At 47.3% G+C, this 15520-nt stretch overlaps 1 protein-coding gene across 1 annotated transcript; it reads left to right on the forward strand.

Annotated features, from left to right (window-relative positions):
• Positions 1 to 3044: 3044 nt before the first annotated feature.
• Positions 3045 to 13801, forward strand: LOC103189136 (retinoid isomerohydrolase RPE65). The gene is made up of 14 exons (XM_007909431.1): positions 3045 to 3130; positions 3291 to 3373; positions 4189 to 4339; positions 4885 to 4992; positions 5530 to 5671; positions 6326 to 6473; positions 7020 to 7101; positions 7523 to 7655; positions 8559 to 8698; positions 9680 to 9809; positions 10425 to 10539; positions 11116 to 11210; positions 11710 to 11821; positions 13356 to 13801. The coding sequence occupies exons 1-14, from the start codon at positions 3120 to 3122 to the stop codon at positions 13502 to 13504; spliced, it is 1599 nt and encodes a 532-aa protein (XP_007907622.1). The 5' UTR covers positions 3045 to 3119; the 3' UTR covers positions 13505 to 13801.
• The last annotated feature ends 1719 nt before the right edge of the window (positions 13802 to 15520 follow it).

Raw genomic sequence — 15520 nt, forward strand, 5'->3', positions numbered from 1 at the left:
GTGGAGTCCTGTAGCTCAGTGGTTAGAGCAGTCGCTTTGCAAGCGAGAGACCTGAGTTCAATTCCAGGCAGAGGGCGAAACCTTGGGCAAGTTTCCTTACTCCACACAGAGCCTAATAATAATCCCTCCAAAACCAAAACAATAATAAATTGGTCATTTTCAATCTACGACTGTTTGTGGGACATTGCTGTGCGCAATTGGCTGCCGCGTTCGCCCACAAATGTACAGTCAATTCACTTTACAGTGTGTTCTGTGAAGTGCTTTGGGACGTCCTCCTGAGGTGAAAAGCGCTATATCAAATGCAAGGATTATTATTATTAAAGGAAGCGACTCACAATGCACAAACTGACGAGAATAGTCTGCCTTGGGAGAGTGCGCAGAGCAAAGACCATCCCTTATCTCATCTATTTCACATTGCCTGCAAAATGCAATCATAACCCATTACAAGCGCTATATCAAATGCAAGGATTATTATTATTACAGCTTTGAGATGACCTGATGTAAAAGGTGCTGTTATCAGATTATTATCCTTAGATTAACAGTCTGTCTATTCAGTTGGATGTTAAAGATCCCATAGAACTATTCTTTCCTGTTGTCCTGGCGAACAATCCCACCAAATAAAATTGATCATTCACTCCATGGCTGTTTATGGTACACTGCTGTGCCCAACTGGTTACCGCATTTAGCTCACAAAATACAGTCGATCCACGTCACGTATATTCTGTGAAGCACTTTGAGACGTCTCAACGATGTGATAAGACGCTACGTAAAGAACATAAGAATTTGTTAGGAGAAAGAAGACCAATGTTTATCTAGTTCAACGTTCACCATCGTGGCATTCGCTTTGACATGTCTGTATCCTGAGATATTATTTTCTAGCAGAAATCTGTCTAATCATTCTTGAAACAAACGACATGTTTCTGCTTCCACTGTCTGCCTAGGGAGCCTGTTTCATACGTTTACTGCTCGCTCACTGAAGTCGTGTCTCCACAGATTTGTTCTGAATTTCCCCCCCTTCAGTCGCAGGCCAATTATTATTACTGTGGCGCCATTTGTTTCGGGACCTCCACACATCCATCTGGCTCCACTTGACTCCTGTTAACCGTGCAAGCTAAAGCTTTAATGGGTAAAGTAATTCCTAGCTACACAAGTAATGGGAAGCTTGCCAGACAGTGATCGCAATGCCAGTCTATGCAGTTTTAGCTGGATAAACTCCAGCAGTTACATCAATCCGCACTCGGACATACCCAAGCCTTGGCTCTTGCCAAACTGTCCAAAATACTGTAGGTTTGCGGCATTGCAATATGGAATTCTGATTTTGGATATACTTTTAATAATACTCAATAATAATCCTTGCATTTGATATTACGTCTTCGAGACGTCTCAAAGCGCTTCACAGTATGTACTGTAATGTGAATTGACTATATTTTGTGGGTGAAACGTGATCGCCAATTGCGCACAGCAGCGTCCCACACACGGTCGTGGATTGAGTGCCCAATTAATTATTTATTTAGAAAGGATGATTACCCCCGGAAAAGCGAACGGTCAATCGACTAACGACTGGGTTCCTACTTACTGTTAGGTAAACAGAGTGTGTGGAGCAAGGAAACTTGCCCAATGTTTTGCCCTGTGTGGGAATTGAACCCAGGTCCGCTCACTGGCGAGGCGAGTGTTCTAACCACTAAACCACAGGACTCTTAAGCATGGTGATAGGTTCCCATTTGAGTCAGACGCCCAGCTGATCAAAGGGAAATCTCCGTAAATTGGGACTTGAAATGCTTCAGAAAAGGAAAGAGAGCAAAGAATTGGGAAGTGTGATTTCCTCTGTGACATTTGATTCTTCCCCCACCAACTGTTTCACAGTGCTTCGCTGATAGGGGGGAGAGAGAGAGAGAGAGAGCATCCGGGATTACGACGACTCCCACTTCAGCATGCACCCACCCTCGAGAACTCCATCCCGCAGACCCTCCGCCTCGCCCTCTCCCTCGCCACCTTCAAGACCCACCTCAAGACCTTCCTCTTCAACCGTACTTTCAATCTCCCTGCTTCCCCCCCACTGCCCACCATCCTCCCTCAGCTCGGGTCTGTAACTCTGTCTGTTCAGCCTTGGAATGTCCTCCCGACATGAAAGCCGCTATACAAATGTAATTTTGTTGTTGTAACAGGCTCATGTGATACAACGAAATCCCTGATAACTTGACCACTGGCTTAACTTGTCACTGCCACTTGAGTCATCATGCAGTCAATATCCCACGCACATTTATTTATGTATGCCTAACTCACCACTCCTGATAACTTGTCACTGAGTCCCCAAATAAAATTGGTCACTCAACCCATGGCTGTTTGTGGGGGCATTGCTGAGCGCAAACTGGCTGCTGTATATCTTCTAAACCGCTTTGAGAAGCCTTGGCATGATAATGCGCTAGATCAAATAGAAGGATCATCACTGTTTAATATTAAAGTCCTGTTTGTGGGACCCTGCGTTTTGCCCATAACATATAGTAAAATCACTTTACAGTATATTCTGTGAGCACTTGGAGATGTCTTGATGACCGGATAAGGCGCTAGAGCAAATGCAAGGATTATTATTAATTAAATACATCTGAGGCTCTCTGGGCTGTGGTTGACCCGTAAAAGTTCCAAGAAAATTCCCAAAGGCGCCAACATTTCTTGCCAAACGGTTTACCCACAGTGTTTTTTTTTTGGGGGGGGACGCAATAAGACTGCGCAGAAAGTCCAACGGAGCAAGGGCGAGGTGTCGTTGCTGCCTCTGCGGAGCTGAGGACACCCCGTCTCAAGAGGCAATTGTGTTGCGCCCCCGGTAAGTAAGCCCCGTAAGACGGCAGTGGGGGCAGAGTGCGTTCCTCTAATCCGTTCATGAATGAACAAGGAATCTCAGCAACTCGCACAGAGCTGGCTTGTACATTGTGAGATCCAACATACGGATTTGCAAGACTGAAAGCACCTATTGTTCTCCTAAGACCCGTCGCTTGGCTTAAATAGTTGTCCAAACCTCTTAATTTAAAAATTGCTCTGTATGATCTTGTCGCCAGTGAAAACCTTTGGCTTTTCTTCGCTGCTGGTTGGGGTACTTGGGACCACTTTAAAGCACTTAAAACATGGCACGCCAGTAAGTGAAGGTTTACTTTCTCAAGTCAATGTTTAAACAAGAGGGGAAATAAGACATTTTGTTTATTTTTTCTTGAACCCGAAGTGTATTTGCGGTGGAAAAATATGTAAAACTTTTTTTTCTCTCTTGGGGAATAAACACTTCTCTCTAAACATTCCAGGGTCGAACACCCGAGCGCTGGTTACAGGAAGCTGTTTGAGACAGTGGAGGAGACGGCAGAGCCTTTGCCTACGAGGATCACAGGTCCGTTGCAACGACAACTCGGCCGCCTTCCAGTGGGGCAGCGTCTCGGAGCGCTTAACAGTGGTGGAGCCCGATGCCGAGCCAGGGAGAGGGAGGGAGGGAGAGAGGCGGTGATTGTAATCACGGTCGATAAGGAAGGTCTTCAGTTGTGATCTAAAAAGAGGGGAAGGAGGGGGCAAGGCGGAGAGATTGGAGGAGTTCGAAAGCTTTGGGCTTAGTAGCTGATAGCAAAGCCGCCGAACCTCTATAAACTTTATAACGAACTCTATAAACGGAACCAAAAACAGTTCCTCTCCAAGAACCTTTAATTTATTTACCTTCTTCCTTTTAACTGCGAGAAAAATCTTTACCGGCGACTACCTTTCCTCCCCCAATTTCTCTTGGTTGGCCAGCCTTGCATGCCACTTCTTTAAGCGTCTGACACTGCAGATCAAGACGTGTCAGGCTTTCAAATAGTAGTATTAATCCTTGAGTTTGATAGAGCTACTTATCACGTCATTGAGACATCTCAAAGCGCTTTCACAGGATGTACCATAAAGTGGAGTGAACTGCACTTTGTGGGAAAAACATGGAATTATTATACGTTGTACGTGTGAATGTTAGATGTGCAAAATCTGTGCGCAGTTGGCTGCCGCATTTCGCCCACAAAATATACATTCGATTCACTTTACAGTATATTCTGTGAAGTGGTTTGAGACATCTCGAAGACGTGATAAGGCGCTGTATCAAATGCACGGATTATTATTATTAAAGCAGACCTGCGAAGTTGCCGTGTTACCGCGATTGTTGACGGTGGAGGTTGTGTTGGTGTGTAGGTGCGCTGCCCACGTGGCTGAAGGGCAGCCTATTGCGATGTGGCCCCGGGCTCTTCGAGGTGGCCTCCGAACCCTTCTACCACCTGTTTGACGGCCAGGCTCTCCTCCACAAGTTCGACTTCAAGAACGGAGAGGTTACCTACTACAGACGGTAATTTACTATCAAAAATTTGCTGGAACTCCATCCCACAGTCCCTCCGCCTTGCCCACCTCCCTTGCGTCCCTCAAGGCCCGGCTCTTCGGCCGTTCCTATATCACCCCTCCTACCCCCACCCTCCCTGCCCTCCTCCACCCCTCCTGATCCCAAACCCCAGCTCGGTTCCCAAATCCCTGACTGTCCAGCACTTTGGAACATCCCCCCCGACATGAAAGGCGCTGTGTAAATGGCATTTGTTGTTGTAGTGGTGGTTAACATTGCACTGGGCTCTCAACACCATGTTTAAGCTTCTCTCTGCCAATTCTCTCCTTTGTTCCCCTCTCTCTACCAAACCCGTATAGTACCTCACCCAATATTTCTGGCAATATTTCTGTGTGAGTCTTGACAGATTCGACTGCAGCGATGGGTGTGGGGTGGGGGTGGGGGGGAAGTTGTGTGACTGGATCGCTGTTGATCCCGATTCAGTCCTCCCCCCCCCCCCCCCATACTGGTCGTGTGAGACGGTAAAACAAAATAATATTCTTCATCTTTCGTATCAGATTTATCAAAACAGATGCCTATGTCAGGGCGATCACTGAAAAGCGAGTGGTCATCACCGAATTTGGAACCTTTGGCTACCCTGATCCCTGCAAGAACATCTTTTCCAGGTAAACAGTTCATTTGCCTACAAAACGCACAGTCACTGCACTTAAATATTATTCTTTTATGTCAGATTATTTCTCTCCCCCTTCCCCATCCTCCTCCTCCTTACCCGACTGGGGTGACTTAACCTGGAGTGAATGGTTGCACCCATATACACACACACACTTACACACCAACACACACCTACACATGCACACACACCTATACTCCAACACACACAACGACACACCAGGTAAGTGGTCAGGTCAGTCAGTGAGTGAGGGCAGCATAATTTTGGGGTGGGGGGTGGGGTAAGGGGACATTACCTGTGTTCACATTAACTGTGAACCTCCCGAATGTTTACAGTCTCTGGGTCAGAAGGTTAGTTCTGGGGTCTAACCCCACGTCACGCCTCTCAGCTCCCAGTCCAGGCCGACACACTACCTGGATCACCATCCAGCACTGAGGAGAACCTTTGCATTGCCAGAGAAGGCATTTTGAACCTTACAAGGCGTTGGAACAAATGTAACGAATATTCTTTCTTTTTTTTTTACCCGCTCCAGGTTTTTCTCCTATTTCCAGGGTGTGGAGATCACTGACAATGCCCTGGTAAATGTGTACCCCGTTGGGGAAGATTACTACGCCTGTACTGAAACCAACTTCATTACCAAGGTCAACCCAGAGACCCTGGAGACTGTAGAAAAGGTTCCTCATTTCTATGTCTAGTACTTTGGGGGAGTGGGTGTATGAATGGGGTGTGTGTGTTAGTTTGAGTGGGTAGGTGTGTGAGTGTGTGTTGGGGTGTGAGTGTGTGGGTGTGTGCATGTGCGTGATGAAGTGGGTGTTGGTATAGGTGTATGTGTGCGTGTGCAGGTGTGTGATGGTATGTAAGTGTGAGTTGGTGTGAAGGTCAGGGTATGTGTTGGTGTGTGTGTGCGTGTGTATTTGTGTGATGGTATGCAGGTTGTGTGTTGGTGTGAAGGTGGGTGGGAGGTGGGAAGCATCAGTTTACTGATTGCAGAACACATGATATCATCGAAGTGGCCGGCACACCAAACACCACAGCAACTCACTCTTACACAGATGCAGGTGCTCAAATTTGTCGTCGTTCACTTCACAGGTGTTTGAGGGGACATTGCTGCGTGCAAATTGGCTGTCCACAAAATACACAGTCACTGCACTTATAGTAAAGCCTGTGAAGCTCTTTGGGACATCCTCCGATGTGAAAGGCATGTGTCTCGGCGTATGTGTGTGTATTGGTGTGGGGATTATTATTATTAAGACGCTGTACCAAATGGAAGTATCATGATTATTATCATTATTATTAATATTATCTAATTATTATTCCCGCGGGGACAGGTGGATCTGTGTAAATACTGCGTCATTAACGGAGCCACAGCACACCCGCACATCGAGACCGATGGCACCGTCTACAATATTGGCAACTGTTTTGGCAAGAGATTTGCTTTTGCCTACAACATCATCAAAATCCCCCCAGCACTGCCAGGTACCTATTTGTTGAATCCTGTAGCTTAGTGGTTAGAGAACTCGCCTCGCAAGCGAGAGGACCTGGGTTCGATTCCCCGGGTCAGGGCAAAACCTTAGCCTCCGTTTACCCAGCAGTAAATAGGAACCCGGTTGTTAATCGATTGGTGGATCGCTTTCCGAAGGTAATAATCCCTTAAAAAAAAATTTGGTCACTCAATCCACGACTGTTTGTGGGACGCTGCTGGGCACAATTGGCCGCCACATTTCGCCCACAAAATATTCAGTTACTGTACGAGTGTAAAGCATTTTGAGACGTGATAAGCTGCTGTAGAAATCTCTCTGTCTCTCGTGATTTTCTGGAACTCCCTCCCTAAGTCCCTCCGCCTTTCCCCCTCCCTCCCCACTTTTAAATCCCGCCTAAAGACCTTCCTTTTTTGATCGTGCTTACGGTCACCTCCCCCACTCCTTTTCCCTCTGGCTCGGGGTCAGACTCCGCCACTGTCGAGCGGTTCAGGACGCTCCCCCACGTGAAGGGCGCTGTATAAATGCAAGTTGTTGATTGCAGATAAACAGAATCCTCTGAATAAAATTGAGGTGGTTGTACAGTTTCCGTGCAGCGACAGATTCAAGCCTTCCTACGTCCACAGGTCAGTTTCGCACAGTTAGTCGATCGGTCTGTCTTCAGGTGATAATTATTGACGATTTCTGGTGTTTGGGAGGTGGGGGTGGTGGGGGTTTGAGTGTGATGGAGGGTGGGGGGTAAGAGGGGGATCTGAATCGGCAGTCAGGCCTTCAGCTTCTCTGCCCACACTCTTTGGAACTCCATCCCACAGTCCCTGGCCTCTCTCTCCCTCCCTCCCTCGACTCTCTTCCTCGACCGCACCTTCAGCCACACCCCCACCCCCACCCTCGCTGCCCCTCCACCCCTCCTGAATCCCAACCCCCAGCTCGGGTCCAAATCCCTGACTGTCCAGCCACTTGGAATGGCCCTCCCGACGTGCAAGGCGGCTGTGTAAATGTTTGTTATTGTTGCTGTGGTTGTTGAGTCCACCATTTGCTCACACACAGCTTCGGTCTCTGTGAGAACTATATCCTGTTTGTGGAGCAGCCCGTGAAAATCAACCTGTTCAAGTTCCTCACATCATGGAGTCTGCGCAGCACCACCTACATGGATTGCTTCGAATCCAACGATTCCATGGGAGTGAGTATTCCCGGCGTTCCGCACTGATCAGGACACGGACGCTTGCTTCCGGTTTGCTGCACTGTCCGAGCCGCCGTCCTCTGAATGAGACGTTAAACCCTCACTCCCTCCTTCCAGGTGGACGTTAAAGATCCCACGGCGCTATTTTGAAAGCAGAGTTTCTCTTTCGTCTCCCCCTCGGGTTTCCATTCACTTCACAGCTGTTTGCGGGGACCTTGTTGTGCGCAAATTGGCTGCACCTGCAAAATACACAGTCACTGCACTTCACAGTAAATCTTGCGAAGAGCTATGAGACATCCTCCCAACTTGAAAGGCGCTGTACCGAATGCAAGGATTATCATCATTATATTATTGTTCTTGTTGTTATTAATAATGTGGTCCGACAAACAGTAAACCTCACATAAGTTGTATATGCAGAACATGAGTTATGTGAAACTTGCATAAGTCATAGCATACATGACTTATGCAAAGTTATGTATAAGTCTGATTTTAAATGACTAACACATAACAAATACACAAATACACATAATATTATTATTAAATACACATGTACTATTGATGTGAAAGCAAGGTTTCTGCACCATGTCTAACCAATACATACTCAAGCTATGATAGCCCATTCTTTCCCTATACAGTACTGTACCTGATGTGCAGAAAACATTTAGAGGCAGAAGTATCTGAGGAGGACTTTGCAACTCACACTGAATAGCCTTGAATTTGGTCACTCAATCCACGACTGTTTGTGGGACGCTACTGTGCGCGATGGGCTGCCGACGTTCGCCCACAAAACAGACAGTCAATTCATTTACGGTGTATCTTGTGAAGCGCTTTGAGACGTCTCGAAGACGTGATAAGGCGTCTTATCAAATGCGAGGATTATTGTTATCCCTGTCTCTTTCACAGACGTGGTTCCACGTTGCGAACAAGAAAACGGGTGAATATAACAGAGTCAAGTACAGAACCTCAGCGTTCAACATCTTCCACCACATTAACACGTACGAGGACAACGGCTTCATCGTTGCTGATGTGTGCAGCTGGAAGGGGTAGGTACCGGCAGCCACGAGACACGCGTGTTCACTGGCTCCACAGAATCGCACGGCAATGGGTCTCTCTTTACAATGTTCCGCTAACAACCCCCCTGCCCTCTTTTCCCCCCACCCACCCATTCCACACACTATTACAATGTCATAGGTCCTGACTGCCAACCCGCCAAACCCTCCCGCTATGTGAGACTCATTACTGACAGTCAGTGAAGGCCATTAGAACTATAACTCGTCTCTTCTCTCTGGTCTCAGTGTTACAACACACACACGCGCACACACACACACACAAACAAACACCCTACGTCTCCACACTTCCCAGCTCTAACATATCCTCAGATAACCGCAATTGTCCTTCGGTGAGACGTTAAACCGAGCTCCTGTCTGTGGCGGATGTTAAAGATTCCGCGGCGCTATTCGATCCTAATTAACTCCATCTTTAAACATCTTTCTCAGCGTAAACCCGGTGGTTTAAACGCTTTGAGACATCCTCCCGCGTAAATGTAAATTGTTACTGCATTGTAAGTTTCTCTCTCCCGGTGTCCTGGCGGACAATCCTCCAGGTAAAATTGTTCCCTCGCTTCGCGGCTGTTTGTGGGACGTCGCTGGGTGCAAACTGGCTGCTGCGTTCAACCCATAAAATATACTCAGTCACATCACTTTACCTGACATCCTGTTAGTCATTTGGGGACGTTTTGACGATGTGATATCAAACGCAAGGATTATTATAATAATAAGTGTCCACATGAAGTGGAGGAGAAGTGTTTCGTAGAGAGAAACCTCTACCTCTTTGACTGGACTTTTGGTCATCTTTCTAACCCTCCACCCTCAACCCTCAAACCCCCAACCCCAACCCCCAAACCCCAGCCATTGGTTTAAACGCTTTGAGACGTCCTCCTAACGTGAAAGGCGCTGTGTAACTGTAAATTGTTACTGTACTGTAATTCGATGTCGTGAATTTCTGTGCCACATTGGACCCCACAGGTTTGAATTCATATATAACTACCTGTGGCTCGCCAATCTACGCAGCAACTGGGATGAACTCAAAGCAAATGCCATCAAAGCTCCTCAGCCGGAGGTTCGCAGATACGTCCTACCTCTGGACATCAACACCGTGAGTCCTTCTTTGTGCCGTGTGTTCAAGAATGTTCAGGTAGTTCCCGTGGTGCAGTGGTTCGAACGCTCGCAACGCAAGCGAGAGGAACCGAGTTCGAACCCTGAGCAGGGCAAAACCTTAGGCAAGTTTCCTTCCTCCACGTGTCTCTATTTACCCAACAGTAAGTAGGAACCCGGTTGTTAGTCGATTGGCTTTCTGGGGGTAATAATAATGCTTCAAAAAAATATTGGTCACTCAGTCCACGACTGTTTGTGGGACACTGCTGTGTACAATTGACTGCAGCATTTCGTTCACAAAATACACAGTCACTACACTTTACACTACACTTCTGTGAACCACTTTGAGACGACTGAAATGCGCTATATCAAATGCAAGGATTATTATTATAACAACATTAACAACAAGATTACATTTGTATAGCGCCTTTCACATCGGGAGGATGTCCCAAGGCTCTGAACAGTGACAGCATTTCAGACCTGAGCTGCGGTCAGGGGGGGAGAAGGGAGGGGAGGAGAAGGGAGGTCAAGGAGGAAGGTCTTGAGGGGAGTCTATAACAGGCGCTGTATCAAACCGAGGACTGTTAGAAGTGGGTAATTACTGTATCTCCTGCAGGTTGAACACGGCAAGAATCTTATATCTCTGAACACCACCACAGCCACGGCCACAGTCCGGTCGGACGGCACTGTTTGGCTGGAGCCTGAGATCCTGTACTCCGGGCCCCGGCAAGGTGAAGCGCCAAGGTCCCACTGCGAAGACAGACAGCGGTGATGTGGAACCATACAGTCTAAGCTGACGCTCCAGTGCAGCCCTGGGCGGGACTGTTGTTTCATCGGAGGTGCCGTCCTTCGGATGAGACATTAAACCGAGCTCCCCGTCTGCCTGTCCAGGTGGACGTTAAGGAGAAGGAAGTTTCTCTCTCCAGGTGTCCCGGCCGACAATCCCCCCCCCCCAAATAAAATTGGCCTTTGACTGTTTGCGGGAGACACTGCTGTATGCATTTTCTGTCGCTCACAAAAATACACAGTCGCTCCACTTGATGGTATATTCTGTGAAGCGTTTTGAGAGGTCTCAATGACATGATAAGGCGCTATATCATACGCAAGGATTATTATTATTAGTTCAGCGAGGGCACAGAACACCACAAAAATAATGGTTGCATTTGGTATCGCTCCTTTCATGGCAAGAGGATGTCCCAAAGCGCTTCACAGGATATACTGTAAAGTGGAATAACTGTGTATTTTGCGGGCGATTTGCACACAGCGACGTCCCACCAATATGCACTAAATCTCTCTCTCTCTTACAGCATTCGAATTTCCACAGATTAACTACCAAAAGTACAGTGGGAAGGATTACAATTACGCCTATGGACTGGGGCTCAACCACTTTGTGCCAGATCGGGTAAACAAAATGCACACTTATACACAAAACATACACACTTATGCACACACACACACACAAAACATACACATTTATACACACAGGCAAAAAACATGCACATTTATGCACACACACACACAAAACATACACACTTATGCACACACAAAAAACATGCACACTTATGCGCACACACACACAAAACATACACACAGGCGCAAAATATACACATTTATGCACACACACACAAAACATACACACTTATGCACACACACAAAACATACACACAGGCGCAAAATATACACATTTATGCGCACACACACAAAACATACACACTTATGCACACACACTCTCACAAAACATACACACTTATGCACACACACACACATACATACACAGAGGAAATGGAACGCTTCACCAATAATGCTGGATTATTCCAAAAGAGATTTACCGGCGCTGTGATACAGAGATTGTAACCAGTTGTCTGTGTGCCTCCCCCTCGCTCACCGCTGTCTCTGTTCAGATCTACAAGCTGAACGTGAAGACCAAGGAACACTGGATATGGCAGGAGCCGGACACATACCCTTCAGAGCCCATTTTTGTGGCTCACCCGGACGCCATAGATGAAGACGATGGTGAGGATGCGTGGTAGCGGAGGGAGTGTGTTTGTATGCGTGTGTATTTAAGTTTGTATCTTTGTGTGTGTATAAGTGTATATTTGTGTTTGTGTATGTTTCTATGTCTGTGTGTGTACAAGTGTGTATATTTGTTTATATGTTTGCACGTGTCTGTATATAGGTGTGTGTTTTTAAGTGTATGCTTATGTGTGCATGTGTGTGTGTGTAAGTGTGTATGTTGTATTCTCCTAACTTCTCACTTTGGGGTATTTTTGTGGATGATCTTAATGTAATTAATGATTTTAATGCAGCTTGTGTACTCTCGCGCACCAGGCTCCGCGACCCCATCACTCCCACCCTCGCCCGACTCCACTGGCTCCCTATCCCCAGAGGATCTAGTTCAAGATCCTCGTCCTCACCTTTTAAGGCCTTTCCCCCTCCTACCTCTCTGACCTGCTGACTCCCTACCAACCTGCCCGCTCCCTCCATTCAGTAGGCTCCGGTCTGCTCCATGTGTCCCGTCCGACCTGCCCTACCATCGGTGGCCGGGCTTTCAGCCTCTCTGCCCCCACACTCTGGAACTCGCATCCCATGGTCCCTTCACCTCGCTTCCTCCCTTGCCTCCCTCAAGGCCGGTCTCAAGACCCTCCTCTTCGACTGTACCTTTGGTCTCCCTCCCACCTCTCTGCCTTCCCTCACCCCCATACTCGGGCCCCGACACCGGACTGTTCAGCGCTTTGGGACGTCCTCCCGACGTGAAGGGCGCTCTGTAAATGTCATTTTGTTGTTGTAGTTAATGAGTCCACTGACGAGTGGAAACAGAAGACAGTTTCTCCCCATTTTAACTCCTCAAAACTTTTCACGAGGAGAAAATCGTTGTAAAACTTTCTTTTGATTAAACGCTGTTGAAATCGCCTTTCGTCAAGATGCCAGATACAATTGTCAGGCTGCCTATCACTGAACAGATCGATTTCAACATCCTCACACTCATCTACGAATCCCTTCACGCCCTGTTACCTCCCTACCTCTCCGATTTGCTTACTTCACACTCCACTACCCGCTGCCTCCGCTCGGCTGGCCTCTGACCTCCTGCATGTTCCTCGTCCTCTCCGGTCCATCCTCGGTGGCTGTGCTTTCAGTCATTATACCTCGAAGCTTTGGCATTCTCTCCCTCGATCCCTCTGCCTTGCCCCATCCTTCACCCCTCCTCCCATCTGTAGACCTTCCTCTTCGACTGTACTTACGGTCACCGGGGAGGGAGGGTGTAGGAGGGTGGATGTAGGAGGGTGGCAAAAGGCGGGGTCCAAGAGGAAGGTGTTGAGGCATTGCCTTGAAGGAGGCAAGGGAAGGAGTAGATTAACATCCCCTCTACCCTATGTGAATGGCGCTGTGTAAATGCAAGTTGTTGTTGTTGTTCCCCTCCCTCCCCTTATAATCCTTGCACTTGATATAGCGCTTTTTAAGTTGGGAGGACGTCCCAAAGTGCTTCACAGAACACACTGTAAAGTGAATTGACTGTACACAAAAAAAAAAGATTTTTTACCATCCACAGGAGTCTTGCTGACGTCAGTGGTTAGCCCCGGTGTGGGCCAGAAACCAGCCTTCCTCCTGATACTTGATGCCAAGGACCTGAGTGAGATCGCCCGGGCCGAGGTCGACGTCCAAGTCCCAGTCACCTTCCACGGCATGTACAAGCCCTGAGCAGGTCCCGCCAGCCTCAGCCACAGCACCGGGAAACACAGACGGGCTCATCCTGAATAGCAAAGTAATATATTCGCAGCAACACAAAAGCAATCAAACTAACACTGCCAGCCCTCCCTACCTGGAGTTCACAGCTCCACCTAGTCGCAACCTGTGAGTGAACCTTGTGTCTTGAAGTTTAAGACTGGCCCCGGGGGGTAAAACAGGCTTCTTGGCCCATCCGATCACCTCCTTCCTGAATACCCTGTACCCTGGGGTCCTGTAGCTCAGTGGTTTGAGCCCTCGCCTCGCAAGCGAGAGGACCTGGGTTCAATTCCCAGCCAGGGAGAAACCTCAGGCATGTTTCCTTACCCCACACGCCTCGGTTTACCCAGCAGTAAGTAGGAATCCGATTTTTAGTTGATTGGCGGATCGCTTTCCCGGGAGTAATAATCCCTTCAAAAAAANTAATAATATGATCACTCAATCCACGACTGTTTGTGGGACGCTGCTGCGCACAATTGGCTGCCGCGTTTCACTGACTAATATATACAGTCAATTCACTTCCACAGTATATTCTGTGAAGCGCTTTGAGACGTCTCAAAGATGTGATAGGGGGCTGTATCAAATGCAAGGATTATTATTAATTACACGCAGGTAGTGAAATACTTCCTAAAGCCAATTAGATAGATTCCTGTTAGAAATTAATATCTCGGGATAGAGTATATAGCTTGGGACAAAACACGCGCATGTGACTGCCAGGATGGTGGAAAGTGAACTGGATGGACCTTGGTCTTCTTTTGTCTGGCAAATTCTTATGTTCTGATGTCTGACCCGAATTTACCCTTTGCAGCCCTGAATACGTGTCCTCTTGTTCTGTTGTGTCGGTGCATCCGCAAGTATTGTTGTCGGTTTAATTTTTCAATCCTATTTAATATCCCGGATGCGTCTCTATAAGGTCTCATTGGAGCTGTTTCTCTTGAAGAATAATGAGCGTAATGTGTTATCGTTGCTCAGAGATTGTTTCCCTATCACTGCGTTAATTAGTCTTAATTTGGAAGCCGGTTTCTTTTGAAGAGCTGTGGAGAACTAGCATCACAACTTCAGAGTCGGGTTAAAGACAATCTCGGCCAAGACTGGGTGGAATTTCAGACCTTTGGGTCTGAGCTCATTACACAGATACTATTATTAAAAGCAACTTAAATTGTATTGACTGGTTCGAATTGATCGGTGCTGTTTTTAGAGCTGATGCTAACTTGCTCGGGATTTTAGGCATAGTACGTCCTCAGTGTGTTGTTATCCTCGTGACATGTGGGAATGGACATCAATATCTGAGAAACGTAACAGACTCCGTGAGGCTCAAAGTCACCAAGGTGTGATTATCGAAGGTCACTTTGACATGAGATGGGTCTGGCTGTGATGTCAGGAACAGGAGGACGTTCAACACGTTCCCTCTGTCGTTCTGTAAGATCTTAGCACAAAAAAGTTTTTGAGAGTCTACTTTCACAGCAAGTCGATCATTATTCCCATTTGGGCTTTGGTTCACAGCGTTCCACATATCCACCCAAGTCTCAGTGTCCAGCCAGATAGTCTGGTCATCAAATGCTCTTGCTTAGGTTGATGTTAAAGATTCCGTGGCCCTATTTGAATGAGGTGCTGGGGAGGTGTTGCATTATCGGAGGTGCCGTCCTTGAACCAAGGGTCCCGCCTGCCTGTTCAGATGGATGTTAAAGATCCCGAGGCGCTATTTGAAGAGAAGGGAGTTTCTCCTGGCCGACTATCCCCCAAATAAAAAATTGGTCACTCACTCCCACGGCTGTTTGTGGGACCCTGCTGTCCGCAAACTAGCTGCCACGTTTCACCACAAAATAAACAGTCACTGGAATTTACAGTATATCCTATGAAGCGCTTGTCTCAACGACGTGATGAGGCGCTATATCAAATGCAAGGATTATTAATATTATTATTATAATAAAGGAAGCTCTTTGCTTCTGCCAGGTGGCAGCCGTAAACATTGCAGAACTTCTGAGCATCGCA

Source organism: Callorhinchus milii, unplaced genomic scaffold (assembly GCF_018977255.1).
Source record: "Callorhinchus milii isolate IMCB2004 unplaced genomic scaffold, IMCB_Cmil_1.0 Scaffold5, whole genome shotgun sequence".
NCBI lineage: Eukaryota > Metazoa > Chordata > Chondrichthyes > Chimaeriformes > Callorhinchidae > Callorhinchus > Callorhinchus milii.